Source organism: Biomphalaria glabrata, chromosome 1 (assembly GCF_947242115.1).
Source record: "Biomphalaria glabrata chromosome 1, xgBioGlab47.1, whole genome shotgun sequence".
Taxonomy (NCBI): domain Eukaryota; kingdom Metazoa; phylum Mollusca; class Gastropoda; family Planorbidae; genus Biomphalaria; species Biomphalaria glabrata.
Genome location: NC_074711.1, coordinates 771,005 through 787,830, shown reverse-complemented (window position 1 = coordinate 787,830; position 16,826 = coordinate 771,005). Strand labels below are relative to the sequence as shown.

The window sequence follows — 16,826 nt, the reverse complement described above, 5'->3', positions numbered from 1 at the left end:
CAAGGGTTGTCCCAGCACGCACAGTCTGTCTCCATGCACTCCGGTCTTTGGCTATGTTTTCCCACATACTTTGGCTGATGCCTGAGGCTCTCATGTCTCGCTTGCAGACATCTCTAAATGTTAGTCTGGGGCGGCCCTTGGGTCTGACTCCTTCCACAAGCTCAGCATATAAGATATCTTTTGGGATTCTACCATCTGGCAGGAGAGCATACATGTTGTTCATATTGGCCAATCTCAAAACTTCCTGATTGGAGACATGGTCCCTCCAAGAGATGCCCATTATGCGTCTCAGGCAGCGCAAGTGGAAACTATTCAATCTGTGCTCTTGGTACATGTATGTTGACCAGCTTTCACTGCCATAAAGGAGAGTGCTCACAACACAGGCGTTGTAGACTAGGATTGTGGTCGCTGTGGTCAATTTACCATTTTCCCAGACGCGCTTGGAGAGTTTTGCCAATGCTGTGGTAGCTTTTCCTATCCTTTTTGTCAGCTCGATGTAAGCTTACACTAGAAACAAATAGAAAAGTTTAAAAGTCAGCTGGCCAAGAAGAAATTTTTTTTTTTATCATATCAATGTAACCGCTAAAAATAATATTTTTTCAGATGGAACTGAAGCATCCCATATGCACAACAGCAATGATGAGAACTATGAGAAAGGATATGAATGGTGGCTTATGCTTGAAGTCAAGGCACACAGAATCCTTATACAAATGTTTCTCTGACAGCTTACATTGTTCGATGGATTGCTGGAGCTAAAAGAAGGCATAATTTAACAATAGACTACATTGGGGTAAGTTTCCATAGCTGCACCTACACTTTCCATGTTCTTATGTATTGGTTTTCTCTTGACTGTTTTTGTTGGTCTCTCTATTACATACACAATTTAGTTCATAATATTAAGATATTTATATTTAACTCTATATGAAAAACTTTATTTTGCCCTCTGTGTCAAGTGAGTTAGCCTTAGCCAAGAAGCAACGTTTCTTCTTGTTTCTACTAGCCTTTATTAACAGTTGACAATCTAGCTTTTACTTTTCTGTTGAATGGAGTTAAAATGTTTATTTATTTATTATTTTTCATTGGTTTAGGTATCATTAAAATAAACTCTAAAAAACTAATGTTTCTTCTTGTTTCTACTAGCCTTTATTAACAGTTGACAATCTAGCTTTTACTTTTCTTTTGAATGGAATTTAGATGTTTATTTATTTATTATTTTTCTTTGGCTTATAATAATAATAATTATAGCTTTTATATAGCGCTACTTTCATGCTTATAGCGCTACGATCCAATCTCATTTGTGGGTGGTATCTGGGAGAAGGTTTTACGTGCTGCCTTTAGGCGCTCAGTCAAGGCAACTCTGCTCGAGTCGGGTGTCAAACCTCGAGGTGGCCAAGCCAAGTTAAAGCTTGCTTAGCTTTTCGACCACGCTTTATCATGACTTCTAAAGCATGCTCAGTGCTCACTTCAATCTCTTTGGGGAACATGTGGGGAGAAGCAGTATTTGGGAGAAGATTTCCATGCTGTTTCCAACCCTTACTTAACCCTTTCTGCAACATAGCTTAAGTCAAATCTCAGTTGAAAATGTATGATGCTTATTGGAATTCTAAATCCAGCCCCCTTGAAAGGTAGGCAAGTGGTGTATGCCACTCAGCCCCACAGGAACTTTGTTTAAATCTAACAACTAATTTTAATTTATCTTCATCAGATATGGAATGAGAGAGGCTATAGTGTTGAATATATAAAGGTAATGGTCTACATTTTATACTATACTTTCTTTATTTAATAAGACTTAGTGTATAATAATACTTTTGTATTTTTTGAAAAAGTGAAGATCTTAGTTTTACCAGATCAGATTGGATGTATCTGATAGCTGTCAAAGGAGTTAAAGATTAGTTTTATTGTCATCAAAAGTTATCACTTATTCTATAGGGAATCACTGTCAAAATGATATAAAAAGTATTCCCACCTTAATTGTATATTGACTAGACATTTTTTCTCAAGTGATGATAAGGACAGAACTTCTATAACTTTTAAACTCATCAAAATATTTTTTTTTAATATATAATAAACCAGATGGTTCATAAATAAATAGATTATTTAAATTTAACAGATTGTTTATTTAGGGTCATGTTCTCCAAATCCCTTCATTTTTGTTTTTGAAATTATTTGTTCTGTTTGGAGACCTGCATACAACATTTACTAGACATTGTTATCTTTCTCTTTGCAGACTTTGAGAAATGCATTAGATTTAAATGGCTTTCATAATGTTTTGATTATAGCACATGACGGAGGATGGGATATTGCTCATGACATTTTAAAAGATGAAAAATGAGCTAAATCTGTTTATGCTATTGGGTATGTTGGTTACGTTTGCTACTTTGCAAAATTAGTGATGATGAGATAAGAAACATGTATATAAAATACAATACCACATAATTATTTTTAATTATCCCTTGTGCCGTTAGAGAATGGAATTGGTTGCCTGAACCAGCCAGGAAAACCAATGACTTATCATAGTTTAAGTAACTGATTAACATGCATGACTAGATTGATCATGAAATGTCTAGGACATAATTATCTTCTCTTTTGAAGTAACATCTGTAATCTAGAAGATATGAAGATTGTGTTGCCCTGTTCTTTTTGGTCTTCCTCTGTGTCGTGTGACCAGGGGTTCCAATCTAAGCCTGAATAGCACATTTGTTGGCATCTTTTCTTAAGGTGTAAATAAACCATTCATTATTTATTAAGTTTTGAAAGGGTTTTCTAAGTTTGGAAAGACCTAATCAACTTTCTAACACACAACTCTGCAAGCTTGTAGACTACTAGGTGAACATGTAAGAATATCTAGCATGTAAAAACTTCAATGAAACGTTTAAAAGAATATGTATGTTATTATGAGCTTGTTTTTAGACTAAAAATTTTTACATTTTGGAAAGTGTTAAGTGTTATGCAAAATTGATTCTGTTCACAGCTGCCATTATCCAAGGACATATGATTCTCCGGAGGCTTACATCACTGGAAAAAGTCTTTGGGCCTCTGAAGATTACAGTACATGTAATGCTGCAAATGGAGGAGGATGCTGGGCAAGGGTAAACACTCTATAACAACATGACATAGTGAATGAAATAACATCTCATATTAGTCTATAATAATTGTAATTTTAGTCTAAAATATATATGTTACAGTATAATCCAGATGTCTATCCAGTTCCTAAATTAGCTTGTCACATTGCACATTGCCAAGAAAGTTAAAAATTCTTGAATAAAGTCATCTATATTGTACTTTGGATAGCTATTTTCTGTAGTGGGAAGCGTGGTCGAGAGGCCAAGTGCGCTTGAACTTGGCTTGGCTACCTAGAAGGGGGCTCGAGGTTCGACACCCGACTCGGGCAGAGTTGTGTTTGCTGAGCGCCTAAAGGCAGCACGGAAAACCAACTCCTAGATACCCCCTCCCCCCACTGGTCCACAAATGAGATTGGACCAAAAGCGCTCTGAGCATGCTATAAGCATGAAAGTAGTGCTATATAAAAGCTATAATAATAAATAATGGCAACAATTCTCTCTGCAAAAGATGTGATGATTTATAACAGAACATTTTTAATGGGGGGGGGAGGCCTTGCTGAGTGGTAAAACAGTAAAGTGCATCGCTTCTGATCTTAGGGTTCTCAGTTTGAAATATTAGTGATGACTGATTTTGAATTTCAGTATTTTAGGATGCCTCCGAGTCTGTTCAATTTTAATGAGTATCTGGCGTTAGTTGGGGAAAGTAAAGATGGTTAATTGTTGTGCTGGCCATATGATACCCTTAATAACCATGGGCCATAGAAACAGATGACATTTACATCATTTGCCCTATAGATCACAAGTTCTAAAAGCATGCTACAACTATTCTAAAACTAAATTGATGATCATGTTAAACCAACAATTGATGTGAAAATAATGTTTCTGATTTACAAGAAAAAGCTAATATTATTACCAAAACTTAGTGTAGTCATAATATGAACTTTTATAAAGTATGCTAAGCATGCTAAAGCAAAGCATAAAAAAAAAGTAAATGACTATTGAAAATTATAAAAAAAAAGTTTTTGTGCTAAGAACAGGATACTATAGCTTTTTATTATACTGCAAAGAAAAGTTTGACATTCTGCATGATATCTACTGAGGTCAATGAAAAAAAGGAGCTACAAACTAAGTACATTAATGACACCAAAAAAAAAAATTATAAGATAACTGCACAAAACTAATTTTAAGAAAGGCCTAACTTCTAACTATGATCAATTGTGACAAATAATACATTTTACTACTTAATTATCAGAAATATCTCTGAGTTCACCCAGCTCTTATGTCATCACATTAATTGGGGAAAAGTAAAGGCATTTGGTCATTGTGCTGGCCACATGACACCTTCATTAACTGTGGGCCACAGAAACAGATGGCCTTTACATCATCAGCCTCATAGATCACATGGTCTGAAAGGGGATTTGTACTTTTTTTTCTTACTCACAAGTAGGTACTGAGCAGTGAACTAACATTGAAACCTGTTTACAATAAAGAATGGCAACTATATGTGATGCCTTTCACTTGTAGTGCTGAGAATGGGAAAAAAATTAGCTTAAGATGTTATGCGCTTCAGAAATAGCTAGACTAAGGTAACCAGATGTTCTGCTTCAGGCATCTGTCCCACGTTTCATAAATGTCCAGGCAGGATGGCCCATTTCCCCATTCATCAAAAAAGTCTACCACTGTCTTGATTATTTATTAATTTACAATTCAGTACATCACTTTTGATAACTTCTATATAACTGTCTTTTGGCATTTCCTTCTTGAGCCTTATTTCATGTTCATCATACGGTGGGCTCCTGAGTTTGAGACAAGAAATTATTAGATATTGGCAATGCCACCTAACACACAACATAAATAAAAAAAACAACAACTACTGCAGATTGTCTACCAAAATATTTAGAAACAGTTTGTGTAAAAATGTTTTAATACTTCTGCTCCTATAATGAGAAGGGCCTTACCATAGTGAAAAGCTTCTTCGAAAACCTATATGTCAAAATAAACAAAGTCAGGAAGTAATTGCAAGATCAGCAGCTCATTCTTGTTTGAATACTGAAGATGCATTGGTGCTGATAAATTCAGTTGTGGAAATTCTCCCAAAATTTGGAGTTAATATACTCATTGCGATGACCAAAAGCATTCTTGTTATGATTGTTGAGGGCTATTTCTACAAATTAGAATAGGACTTTCAATCTTCTTTAGATTTTTATGAAGTTCAGTTAATGTCTTTGATTTTTTTTTAAAAAGACATGCTGTTTTCAAGCAATGATGTTCTACAATTCTATGCATTATTTATAAAGTCAAGAGAGCCCTCAAAATATTCTTGTGATTTTTTTCTTCCAGCTTTGGCCAATTCACAATTTTGCTAGTTGTCAGGGGCCATTTCTGTGAAAAAATATTGACTATGCAATTTTTACCACTCCTGGTCAGTTCCTATTTGGCCAGCCACTTCCCGAATTGGCAGATATGGGCTTTGGGATATATATATTTCGTGTTTTTTTTTTGTTTTTACATTTTACACTTTATCCTCAGATTTTAAATCAAAACTATGTCAATGGCTATATGTCTTCGTAAGTTACAATTATTTTAACAGCTATTTATCTTTGTAATTTAGTACCGTTATCTCAGTTAATGTCTGATAAGTTGAAGCAATGATTAGGTCTAGAAGAAGTAAAACTATGGCATGCATATTCTTACTATATTTCAGAGATTTTATTCTAAGTCTGACACTGAAAGAACACACAACATTAGTTAATGAATAATAAAAACAAAGAAGAATATCCAGATCATACATGATTACATTTTTGTAGTGTGTCATTCAATAAGAAAATCTACTTGAATTGTAGGCATGTTTCTAACCCAGTTGTAAGTGCTATCAAAGTAATCAGAGTGAAGAACAATTCTCTTAAAAATGTTAACTGTTTACTAGGTTCAATTGGTTACCTTGGTTGTGGAAAAGGAAAGAATTAAAGTTCTTGAAGTGTTCAGTAACCTCATTTTAAAATTAAAACTGGTGCATGATAGACATTAATATTTTAAATTTATATTTTCATGTTTCCAACTGTGAATTGCCTCTTATTTAAAATTTAGCTCTAGCTGAATAACTTTGTGCAATAAATAAATTATGTTTAGTTTTTGGAATTTATGTGCTACATCTTAAATTCACATATATACTTTATAGAACTATTGCCTGGAATCTAATTGCAAGTTACTACTATGGACTGCCATACTATAGAAATGGTCTTATGACTACATTAGAACCTTGGTCAGGCAACTATAATGTTAGCCCCCCCATATGGATAGCAGGTAAGTCTTTCATTTAGAACCAAATTATATAACCGTAACCCTATTTAAACTGGCAAAACTGTCCATTTTTTTTTCTTGCCTATTTGTACAATAAAAGTGTACTGAGCATTATATACTAGAAAGAAGACACATTATAGAAATCTTATATATAAGAATTTGGATACCATTATGGATAAAAAAAATTTCTCTAGTGAAACTAGATCTATATGGATGATGGTTTGCTTTTAATGTCTAACAATACAGCCAATCAACCTTACTGGTACATCTGGTCACAGGTACTCATCTTGTGACTAAAATGACCAGTGTGTTTGTTTTGTATCAAGCATGTGCATGTTGTTGGTTTTGAACACATGTTTGAAGTGGTGTATGCATTGTTTTATTATTTTTAATTCTTTATTATAATCTGAATTCTTAAATGGTGGGGGAAAAAATGTAAACCACATCTTGACTGTCGAAAATAGTAAGCCTAAAAAATTAACTTTTGTAGTTTTAAACATATTGAATCACAGTTATAACATATAAAATATTGAATTATAACATATTGAATGACAATTATAATACATACAGGCTGGCTGCCTGGTCATGTGGTATATGCGCTGAACTGTTGTTCAGACTTCTCGATGGCCCTGGGTTTATACCCTGCCTGCTGCCATTCCCCGTTGTCCTGCTGGATGTTAGTACAAGGGAATAAATTATCTTCAACTCTGAAGGAACATCTGAAACATGTAAAACATTTTACTTACATTTTTACAAACATATTTTTGTTTTCCTTTCTCAGCACATACAACTCAATTTACTTCTATCGGGTGGAAATATTTAAAGCATGATAGTGGCGTAGGTAAATTACCACAATGCGGATCTTATGTTGGATTGATCAGCCCTGATGGAACTGATCTGACCATTGTAATTGAAACCATAGTGAGTAATAATTTCTTAATAGCACTCTTCTTACCTCCCTCCCCTCCCCTTAAAAAAAAAAAGAAAGAAAATGCCTTTCCAAGTTTCTATAGAAAAAATGTGTTGGCATGTTTCATTACAAGACTGTTAGACTCTTTATGACATGTCAGACATACATATAAGTTGGAAAACCTATCTATTTGACATACCTACATGTCAGATTGACTCTGATTAATAAAAGAAAAAAGTTTTTTTTAGACTCTCCTTGATCACTTTATTTGTATTTCAGACTCATGACCACCCTATCTGTATAGGTCCTGGTATACCCTGGTATGATGTTCAACCACAACATGTAACTTTAAGTCTTTAAGGAAGTTTTGTAAGTATATTTCATTAGATTCTCATGTTGAAAACAATTTATAACAATAAAGAAAAAGTTAAAGACTCCTATTGCATGATGCTTGTATTTAAAAAAGAAAATATAATTACTGACAAATGAATTCAGAAGTTTGATGTAAGCTGGCAGAATATGAACCCGGGACCATTGTGAAAGATCATAGAATGTGTTAATTAATTAATTTATTTAGTTTTAAATTAGATTGTTTTATTATGTTTGATTATTTGTATCTCTTTTCTTTGAACTTTCTTTTGCTTTTTGTCTAACAATTTTTTTTATTACTTGTTATATACGCTTCATTGGGAATCTGGGCTTAAATTTAGTAGAATGTGTGCAGCTAAATATCACTACTATTGTTTTATAGATATCTAGATTAACATAATTGTCATCAATTTTTACTCTGATATCTTTAGGCTAAACTAACAAGCATGAATGTCTGGTACAGTAAGTTAGGGTTTAATGGTCAACCTAACATAATGTTTCGGTCACTGGGACAGCTAAAGGTGAGTGAATTCTGTTATTAAATATTAAGCTAATGTGGTGATTTCCTTTGACTCTTTTTTTTAATAAGTATCAAACTTGGCAGTGAAACAAAGACCAAGGAAAAGAAGCATAACTTATTTAGGTGATTTAGTAGCAGAGTAGGCCTAAAGTGTCTAATGCAGAAATTGTCAGGACATAAGCAATGTATTCATATCTTGTACCTTTGCTGAAATGTTAACAGACAGAAATTTAAAGAAGTCATGGTAGACCTAAAGATTAAAAAGAAATAACCATAGACAATCTTAAAATAAAAAAGAGCCTACTGGTGTACAACACAAACTGGTTAGAAGAAAGACTTTACAAAAAAAAATCTGGAGATGCTTTAGTAATAAAATAAGCCAGCACTGTAACAATTTATTCATATCTATATGCATATTATCACATTCCATCTTTCACAGTTTGTGTCTGGCCAAGCAGTTCTCAAGTTAATGCTAGATGAAGTCTACACACTGACCACGATATCTACTGGACAAAAAGGATCATATCCTGACCCACTTCCCTCTCAACCACTTCCTCTGCCTTATCTTGATGATTTTGAAGGTATAAAAGTTTTTTGTGTGTAACTTTACTGATCTATTCAAATCAAATTTTTCAGAAAAAAAATATCACAAAAAATGATGCCTGCGCGTTTAAAAAAATAGTTGCTTCAAATACCTGTTGAAAATGATTAGAAAAAAAAAGGATATTTCTAATGGCTCCTTAGTTCAGGTAATAAGAAACTTTCAAGATTTAGCCATTTATGTTGAATATTAAATAAATACAAATACCTCATTGTATTATACAATCAGGCACAATAGTTTCTTTTTAAAAATTTAAACTGAAAGAACAGATTGTATTCCCAAAATGAACCAAACCCCTCTTTTGATCTCATCTCTTGTATATTTCCAGAAACATCCACAAAAGCCTTGTGTTCTTAACACAGCAACTTTAGTTTTTGTTTGAAACCTTACTTTCATAAGTTTTGTCCATTTACTTTATGGATTCTATGTCCCAGAAGTGTCACTACCATGACATTTGTACAGTCACATGTAACCAGGTTTCCATTAGAAGGGCAAGAGTGCTGCAGACCTGATATGTCATAAGTATTCCTCAGTATTCACTATCAAGTGAAATTTGTTTCTCATTTATAAATCTTGATCTGTGCAGTGCCAGTGAAAGAATTTTAGCCCATGGTTGAAAATAAACCTTCTGTAGCACAATATCATTAACCATCCTCTCTATAGATAGTTCTTTTAACAGCTATACTAATGTTAAAATTGTAGGAAAATCAAACTATCCCTTTATTTAACCTGTTACCTAACTTGAATGAATCCTAGAAAAACTTTTTTTAAGAAAATAAACTTGACTTGAAATAAAAAAATTAAATTCACTTCAAAACTACTGCTTTTCATACAATAAACACAAGTGGTCATCTTCTATATCTGACTTCAACTTTCTATTTCAAATAACTTTCATCATTTGCATTTCCTTCTCTGTGATGTTCTTATTCAAGGTCACTCCAAAAACTATTCAGCCAAAACAAACACACATTCAATGACAGGCATTAATATACATAATTAAACCTCATTCTTAAGCTCTGATCTACATTTATAAAAATGCAAATTTCATTTCTATCTGTAATATTTTCAATCTTTTTACAACTCTAAATAAAACTGTTTCTATGTTCATTAAGGCTATCCCCAGTACCAGGAACCATTCAATCTTGCCCAGCAGACAGGCTCCTATGAAGTACTTAGCGATGGTCAAACAAAGTTTATTAGACAAATGGTTTTAAAGAATCCAGTAGCCTGGTGTGATTCTGATCTGCACAACAAATCAATTAGCGTTATTGGTTCCTATACTTGGTAAGTGCTTACTATAAAAGCCAAACATAATAGAAGTACCAAGCTAACCAAGACTTCTTATTCGTGTTCTAATTTTGTATATATAATGTGAATGATAGGTTCATGTTAACTAGTTCTTGCACTATTAAAAGATTATTTATTTTAAAAAGTTATGCAACAACTTAAATCTCATTTAAAAGAGCTAGGTTTTTATTTCTTTTACCTCATCATTTCAAAGAGCTCGATTAGCCTTTCTAATTTCATGATTTGCTGTGTAGGCTGTCCATTTCAAACACTAGACAATGCACTATCATTTGTAATATATTTAGTTAATAATAAAGTAAAGTTCCCATTTCACAGAGGTGGACTGGGTATTAAAATGGGCCCAGGCATTAGCATATAACGTGGCCCACAAATGGTGTGCCACATTATTTACATTCAATTGGTAGGCCTAATTCTCTTCAAAATATATATAAAGTTTCATAATGTATTGAAAACTGGATGCATGCATACATATTTATAAATGTAGGTAGTTTAAAAGTTTTTATAGTAAAATAATAACCTTAATAATTTGAAATGAATGCCTTATAAAATGTTATGAAAACTATTTGCTATTACTAAAAGACTAAATAAAACACAAGACTTTTAAAGGCACTTACTTGCTCTTGCTTCTCTATGCATTAACTCTTAAAGATTCTTGAGTTTTCCCCCTTTTTTTTATTTTTTTTAAGGTACTTAATAAAAAATGATTTTTCTAAAATAAAAATAATACAAATATTTGCAAGTTATCTATCATTTTATTCAGAATTGCATCCTTTATCTAGTAGATGATAAAAAAATTTGGTAGGTGAAAACATTTTTTCAAGAAATCAATTCTTGTGACAATTTTTTTTTCTTTTTTGCAAAAAAAACACATATTTATGACAAAAGGCATGAATAAAAAAAAAAAGTATAAAAGCCAATGTGAATTAAAGTACTATTTTCATCAATGATAACCATTTTTACATATCATATATCATTTTTAGGCAATTCTATAGGATACTGAGATACTGAGGTGACTTTTTATGAAACTATATAAAAACAACAACAAAACGCCAAAAACAAAATCCTCTTGATAAAAGAGCTAATCATATAAACCAAACATATAGATTATTAATTACAAAGAATTAAAACATTAATAAATGAAGGAATTACAGTTTGAACTTTAAAGTAGACTTAGTTCACACAAAAAAGTACATTGAATGTGAAAAAAAAGGTTATTTATGATAAAGTAAAAGACAATTTCTTTCTGGACTGAAACACAAAAATGTACCACAAGCACTACACATGGACCTAGTCTTTCTTTCAATTTTGTGATGACTATAACAAAGTTTACAATTTTTTCTATCTTTCGAAGCAACCATTGCAGGTAATATTGAGTGGCAGGTTTTAAGTCTCATATGTTCTATAGTAGGAACTGGGTCATAATCATCAATGTTTGCTAACTCTCTAATTAGTTCAATGGTGAAATCTAACTGACTGTAGTATGGGCTTCTATTTAATTCTTCAATATCTGGATTTTGTTTTCTCCAGTCTTGAAATAAAATATAACTATTAACTCTAGCAATATCAATGAAATGAAAAAATAAGGTTTTCCAGTACTTGTTAGTTTTGCGCAGCATGTTATATTTATTTAGCAGCTGGTCACTTTTATCCACCCCTCCCATAAAAGAATTATAATCCCCCACTAGTTGAGGCTGTTTAACTTTTAATTGTTCAAAAACACCATTATTTTTTGTTCTCCTATTAACATAATTAAACTCATTTGCCGAATGCATGGTTGAAACTAATGAAACTGTTTTGTTATCCCTCCACTGCATAGCTAAAACCTGATCTTGTCTAACCCATCTCATATCCCCCCTCTTACTAACCTTTTCCCACTGCTTCACATTCTTAAGTTCTGTTGGAAACCCTTTCCTATTGCTTATGATTGTTCCACAAGCAACAATACCTTTTTTAAAAAGATCAATAACAAGTACAAAACTGGTATAAAAATTATCAAAAAATAAACGATAGCCTTGATTTACTAGAGAGGACACTAACTTCATTACTACATCATATGCTAATCCAAAAGTAGAGCTATTCCCTTCTATCTTACCTAAATATACATCAAAGTCATAAGTGTACCCACTAAGAGAGTCTGCTAAAACCCACAATTTCATTCCCCATTTAGTTGGTTTATCCCTTATATATTGTCTAAATGCATACCTACCCTTATTTCTAACCATTCTTTCATCTATAGATATGTTTTGACTAGGCTGATATAATTTCATACATTTTCTCCTAATAAATTCAAATAAAAATCTAACCTTAGCAAGTTTATCAGTAGCCACCTCAGTATCTCTATTGCTTACTTTCAAAAAGCAAAGAATTTGCTGAAAACGAAATCTAGTCATGAACGCTCTGGCCCACAAACCATTGAACAAACTCTTTCCGTTCCAATAGAGCTTAAAGTTGGGAACCTGAACAAGTCCCATGTACATCAGAAGTCCCATGAATACGTAAAACTCTTCAACGTCTATATCCTTCCAGTTCTTGTACATACTTGGTTTTGAAGGACCAGTGGCAGCAGCATTTTCGTTGGTAAATTTACAGAGCATTTCAACTAAAGCTTCTGTAAAGAACAGTTTAAAAATTGAAAGAGGAGTAAGGTAGTTTCTCCTGTTTTGCCTTGTTACACTGTCAGGGAAATGAGCTCCAGGAGGCCTTTCGGGTCTGAATGCTGGTATGGCATGTGGTATTTGGTCCAGGTCATCATAGCTAAAAAAAAATAAAATAAAAAAAATTAGAATTAGTAAAATTAAAACATAAAGTCATGCTAATCATAACTACAAGCTTTGAATCCAAATATTAATAATATACATATACAGCACTGAAATGTTTACAGATGTAGATTATAAACAAAGCGTAACCAACGTAAACAAATGAAATATGGATCTAGCAAAAGCAATGTGGTCTGAAAAGTGTTTGGCTCTAGATCTAGATCTAGTAGATCTAGAAAATACTTTGATTTTAGTATAAAGTCTTATAAGCTCTTTATTTCCCTAAATTTTACAAATAAATTCTAAAGTTATTTAGATGTAGACTAGATCTAAAGTTTCTAGACTCTAACGAGTCAATCCAGAACTGGATGTTTCGTAACAAAGAAAAATATTTACCTTCCGTAGTTCCTCTGTTCATTGAAATTGGGCTGAATGTTTTCATCATCATGAAATTCTTCTTCAATCCATTCTTCATCTTCACTTGAAATGTACTCAATTTCTTCATCAGAAGATAAGTCTTGAGCCATTTCTTAGATAAAAACGTGATGCTAGCGCACTAGTAGTGGTGAAGGCAAGTAGTAAAATGGCCGACGAGAATCACAAAATGGCTTGTTCAAAATGTGAACTTTCGGACGCAAATAAAAATAACTTTTTTAAAAAAGTTTAACTTAAAATAATATTTTTACGAAACAAAAAATATTTTTTTTGTGAAAATAATAAAAAATAACGCAAAAATTTCAAGATTTATTTATTTAAATGACGTTTTTAGGTGTCGACCACGGGTGATCGAAAATCCAATATGGCGTACCATAAGAGTTAACAAATGTGATATTTACGTTTAAGGAATAAGAAAATCCCTATAAGCACAGTACTCCTTTGCCATGTCTATATTATATCTTTTAAAATAAAATAAAGATGTTACTTCAAAAAAGAAGATGCATATTAATCAATGACTTATAATTCTGCCAAGTCATTGCTTTTCCTGACTGACTCAGGCAACCAATTCCCATGCACTAATAGCACTAGGGAAGAAGGAGCATTTGTACCAATTTGTCCTAGCATAATACTATTTACAGCCATCAACATAAACTCTTCCAAGTGTTCTCGTGTCATTTTGCTTGTCATTCTATTCTTAAAAAATGTCAATGTGCAGTATCTTCTTCCATAAGCCTAGCCAATTACAAGATAACTGTGTCTATCATGACATTAAAAATCTGCATTTCCTAAACACTATTTTCCTTTTCTCCTGGCACTCTCTTTTAAATCATCCTCCTTTTCTCAGGCAAATGAACTTCAATTTCTAATTCCATCAAAGTCAGTGGCTGACTCTTCAAAATCTTGTCTGAGTGTCTTTATCTTGTTTTTGTTACATGCCATGTTATATGCTCTTAGAACATCCACTCTATTTGTTTGAAGGTAATTTGAAAGAGGTGTGGTTAGTTCAAAACGTGTAGGAAAACAAATGCAGTCACTATTGTTTCATATCTCAGTGAAGCATCTTTGAATGCATCTTTGAATGCCATGGCTCTAAGAAAAGTCCATGATTAACAAGTTTGTCATCCAGGGTGTAAGTCACTTCCATTCTGCTACCTTAAAAACTAATCCCACATTTCCTGATAAACGCACTAAATCTATAAACAAACATTTACTTGGTCATTTAAAAAATTTGATGGCTGCCTGGCCATGTGGCATATGCACTGGACTTTCTTCGATTGTCTCAAAGATCCAGGGCTCATACTCTATCATCGTCCTGTGGGAGGTTCGGACTAGGAAGTAGATTATATTCATCTGTGAAGGAACATCCAAAACATGTAACACATTTGATATCCTGCTAAGAACAGCTACTGACTTAGGGGGCACCCCTGTGACAAAGTCAAAGGACAAAAGAGATGAGAAGCCTGAAATTAATATTTAATTTTAAAATTACTTTTAAGACATCTAATATTTCATCATCAATAATTTATAATATTTATTTTATAGCTAGAACCAAGATCACTCAACAAGGTTCAGTTCAAATTTCAGCTGGATGGCACACTTTGTCTTTGTTAGTTCAGGTCAGTAAATGAATGATTTGTGTCAGTCACTGAATGTTCTAGATCTGGCAGTTAATGTTTTTCTTGCATTATAATGTTAGATCATTTCAACGACTCATACGATTAATGAATGAATTATTTGAAATCTTAATTGAACAGGAAGTATTTCAGTGTGGAATTTTACACACAATTTTTTAAAATTCACAATACACAAACTAAAACTTTTTAACCATAGGTATAGATACATAATGGGTTAAAAAAGGGGGGGAAAAGTTTTTAACTAAGGGCCATTAGCTCCTTTCCAATTTTTCTTATGTCTTAAAGTCTTCTAGTCTCACAATACAAAACAGCTGAAATTTTTTCATCAATGTCATGGAAAAAATTATTAGATCAGTTCATAACATTATGCTGATGTTACATATTGATAGATGAATTCCCCAAAACTTTTATGTACATAGAGCTATTAAAAAAGGCAATCAGAATTAATACTAATCAAACTGAACTTAGTCCAACATAATTATTTGAATGAAATTGGCTTTTCATTGTTAATATTGTTGTCCTTTGCCACTGCAGAGAACCAAAAATGTAATGAAACTGTTCTTATTATCTCCTGCAATTTTAAAACTACCCTTTTAAAATACTTTCTCATAGTAAACCGAGCTTGAGAAAACATTATATAAAATGAACTAGACCGATACTAAAAAAGAAAAAAAGCTAAGCTTACTTTGTATTGCTCAGAATCGTAAACATATCTCTTTAAAACATTTTTTAATGATTAAAGCTGTGGTAAATAAAGAAGATGTAATTATTTAAATTTTTTTAGGGTGCAAGTACATTTGGAGCTTTGGATGGAGTTATATTATTCAATGCAACGATTCCCACCTTTGCAGCATCTGGCTTTGCAGCTATTGGCACAGACAGCTATGGCTTGGCTGATTTTGATAATCTCTTATTAGAGTCAGCGGCAAGTGGCTTGAAAATTATGCAGCAATATACAGTGCTTGTAAAATAGTAGTAACATAATTAGTACAATGATCCAACATACAAGTAAATTTATTTCTATTACAGTCTCAATATTTAAAGGGAAGCTCCGATGGTTTTGACAATTGTTTATATAATATGTGTTTTAATTTACAGATAATGAATATATTATTCTTTTTTTAAAATTTGCAATAATAACTTAGTAATAGATGTTTTTCTGATGTAATTTTCTTGTTTAGTAATAGATGTTTTTCTGATGTAATTTTCCTGTTAGTAATTGATGTTTTTCTGATGTAATTTTCCTGCACATCCAAAACGATCAGATTTTCCTGTTAGTAATTGATGTTTTTCTGATGTAATTTTCCTGCACATCCAAAACGATCAGATTTTCACCGGGTTTCTATGGGATGTCACACTAACCTATTAATCTACTGACTTAATGTATAACGGAAAACCATACAGTAAAGTTTACATTCTCGTAAAAGAAATATATCTTTGTCTATGCAGTTAGAACTAGGTAAGCAAAGAAAAAAATGCGTGTTGAAAGTAGATATGCTTGACTAACCACGGCAGTGTGTATTTTCTCGCCTGACCACTCAACACACACAAACACTATTGCTTATGGTTATCTTGTCATGACCAACTACACATAGTGTAGACTAGCCTTACTCTGACCAGTTTGTTAGAATTAGTCAGACACATGATCTATTTACTTTTAAGGACAGGGAGGGACTGAAAATGTTACTTTTTTCTCGAGTTGTTTATTCTAATGTTTTTAGATCTCTCTCTCTCTCTGTATGTATATATATATATAACAGTGCCATAGCTCTAGACTAGACTGTCACTAAGCTTAACAGCCTAACAGTTCCTGTAAGAATGACGCAATGCGATTGGTTAAACGTGGTTTCTCTTTCAGTATTGTTTAGGTAAGGGACGGTTGACAGCTAAAAGCAAAATCTCAAAGAACCCTGTTTTTTTTTAGATGT

At 32.7% G+C, this 16,826-nt stretch overlaps 1 protein-coding gene and 1 pseudogene across 1 annotated transcript; one reads left to right on the top strand and one right to left on the bottom strand.

The window, feature by feature from the left end:
- The first annotated feature begins 1,581 nt into the window (after positions 1–1,581).
- On the top strand, positions 1,582–16,140 carry LOC106050669 (galactocerebrosidase-like; annotated as a pseudogene).
- On the bottom strand, positions 10,714–13,504 carry LOC129927794 (piggyBac transposable element-derived protein 4-like). The gene is made up of 2 exons (XM_056039104.1): positions 13,223–13,504; positions 10,714–12,824 (listed from the first exon to the last, which is right to left on the bottom strand). The coding sequence occupies exons 1-2, from the start codon at positions 13,351–13,353 to the stop codon at positions 11,282–11,284; spliced, it is 1,674 nt and encodes a 557-aa protein (XP_055895079.1). The 5' UTR covers positions 13,354–13,504; the 3' UTR covers positions 10,714–11,281.
- Positions 16,141–16,826: the final 686 nt, after the last annotated feature.

Bases quoted from the DNA above. Each gene is read 5' to 3' on its own strand.
- LOC129927794 (XM_056039104.1), bottom strand. From the start codon at position 13,353: ATGGCTCAAGACTTATCTTCTGATGAAGAAATTGAGTACATTTCAAGT. The intron at 12,825-13,222 runs GTAAATATTTTT...ATTTTTTTTTAG, and splicing joins GAACAGAGGAACTACGGAAG to CTATGATGACCTGGACCAAA.